Source organism: Oratosquilla oratoria, chromosome 38 (assembly GCF_046742065.1).
Source record: "Oratosquilla oratoria isolate Oo_2021 chromosome 38, ASM4674206v1, whole genome shotgun sequence".
In the NCBI taxonomy this organism is placed as follows: domain Eukaryota; kingdom Metazoa; phylum Arthropoda; class Malacostraca; order Stomatopoda; family Squillidae; genus Oratosquilla; species Oratosquilla oratoria.
Genome location: NC_134814.1, coordinates 29124858 through 29126207, shown reverse-complemented (window position 1 = coordinate 29126207; position 1350 = coordinate 29124858). Strand labels below are relative to the sequence as shown.

The window sequence follows — 1350 nt, the reverse complement described above, 5'->3', positions numbered from 1 at the left end:
TAATTTCTTCAAATTCATCTTCCTCCTCCACATTCATATAATTCAGCTCATTTCCATTTTCATTTGGTATCACTTCCTTATTCAACAATTTGGTAAAGTAGTTCGTCCAGCGATCTCTGATTTCATTTGGATCTAAAAGCAGTTCACCGTCGCTATTATTTATACTATCGTTCTGCTCATTGTTTCCTTTCCCATAGTTTTTTGCTATCTTACGAGTATATATCAGTTTCTTTCCTTGTTCAAAATCATTTTCCAATTCTTGTCCAAAAGACTCCCAAAACTCAGATTTGGCTCTTCTTTTGATTGTTTCAGCCTCGTTTCTGGCCATAACATATTCTAGTCTTGATTCTGGAGTTCTCAACTTCATCCATGTTCTGAACTTCTTCATTTTTGTCTTTACTGCATTCTTCACTTCTTCTGTCCAACCAGGTGTTTCTTCTTTTTATTTCCCCCAATATAGCTAACCCCAACACCTCCTCAGCAGTTTTCAGTATTTGTGTTTTTAAGTTGTCCCATTTTCCTTCCAGTGTTAGCTCTTGATTAGTCTGTATTCGTTCAGTGATTTTGTTCTGGTAATCTTTTCTTTTCTCTTCCAGCTTTAGATTTTCTATCTTAATTCTCTTCTTCTTCGGTGTTCTTTGGAGTCTTGGAGTTTCAAATCTAACTTTGGCAACCACTAGTCTGTGATCTGCATCCATTGATTCTGAAAGAATGCTTTTCACATCGAGTACCTTTCTTTTATCGTTTGCAAGAACAAAATCAATCTCAGTCATGTTTGTATATCTTGCTTCCCGACTGTTCCAGGTATACCATGTCCACTTGTGTGACTCTTTGTACATAAAATATGTAATCATGATTCCAAGCCCATTTCTGAGGCAAAAATCTAATAGACCTGTTCCCTCTCTATTTCTGTTTCCCACTCCAAATTTACCAATAATACCTTCATAACCTGTTCTCTCTCTTCCAATGTGTGCATTTAAATCTCCAATTATTAGCAACACACTAGCTCTTCCCATTATGTCAAGTAATGCCTGCAAATCATCATAGAACTCTACTTTTTCAACTTCTGGTTTGCCTGTTTGAGGGGAATAGACTTGAATTATAGTTAATGATTCTCCATTTTCCAATTTCACTCTGATTCCCATAATCCTTTCATTAATCAAGATGGTTTCTTCTACTCTACTTGCTAGCTCTGGTTTGACAATAATTCCCAAGCCATATTTTGAATCCTCTCTTCCTTTGTATATTAATTTATAATCGTCATGTATACTTTCTCCTTCTCCTTTCAATCTTGTCTCTGCCACTCCAAGTATGTCTATTTTTCGTCTTTTCATCATTAATATTATCTCT

At 35.6% G+C, this 1350-nt stretch overlaps 1 protein-coding gene across 1 annotated transcript in view; it reads right to left on the bottom strand.

Annotated features, from left to right (window-relative positions):
• Positions 1–388, bottom strand: part of LOC143019839 (uncharacterized) — a 456-nt gene extending 68 nt beyond the window's left edge. Inside the window, exon 1 of the mRNA XM_076175820.1 lies at positions 1–388. This exon is cut by the window's left edge and continues 68 nt beyond it. Coding sequence (XP_076031935.1) covers positions 1–388 — 388 coding nt within the window.
• Between the last annotated feature and the right edge of the window lie 962 nt (positions 389–1350).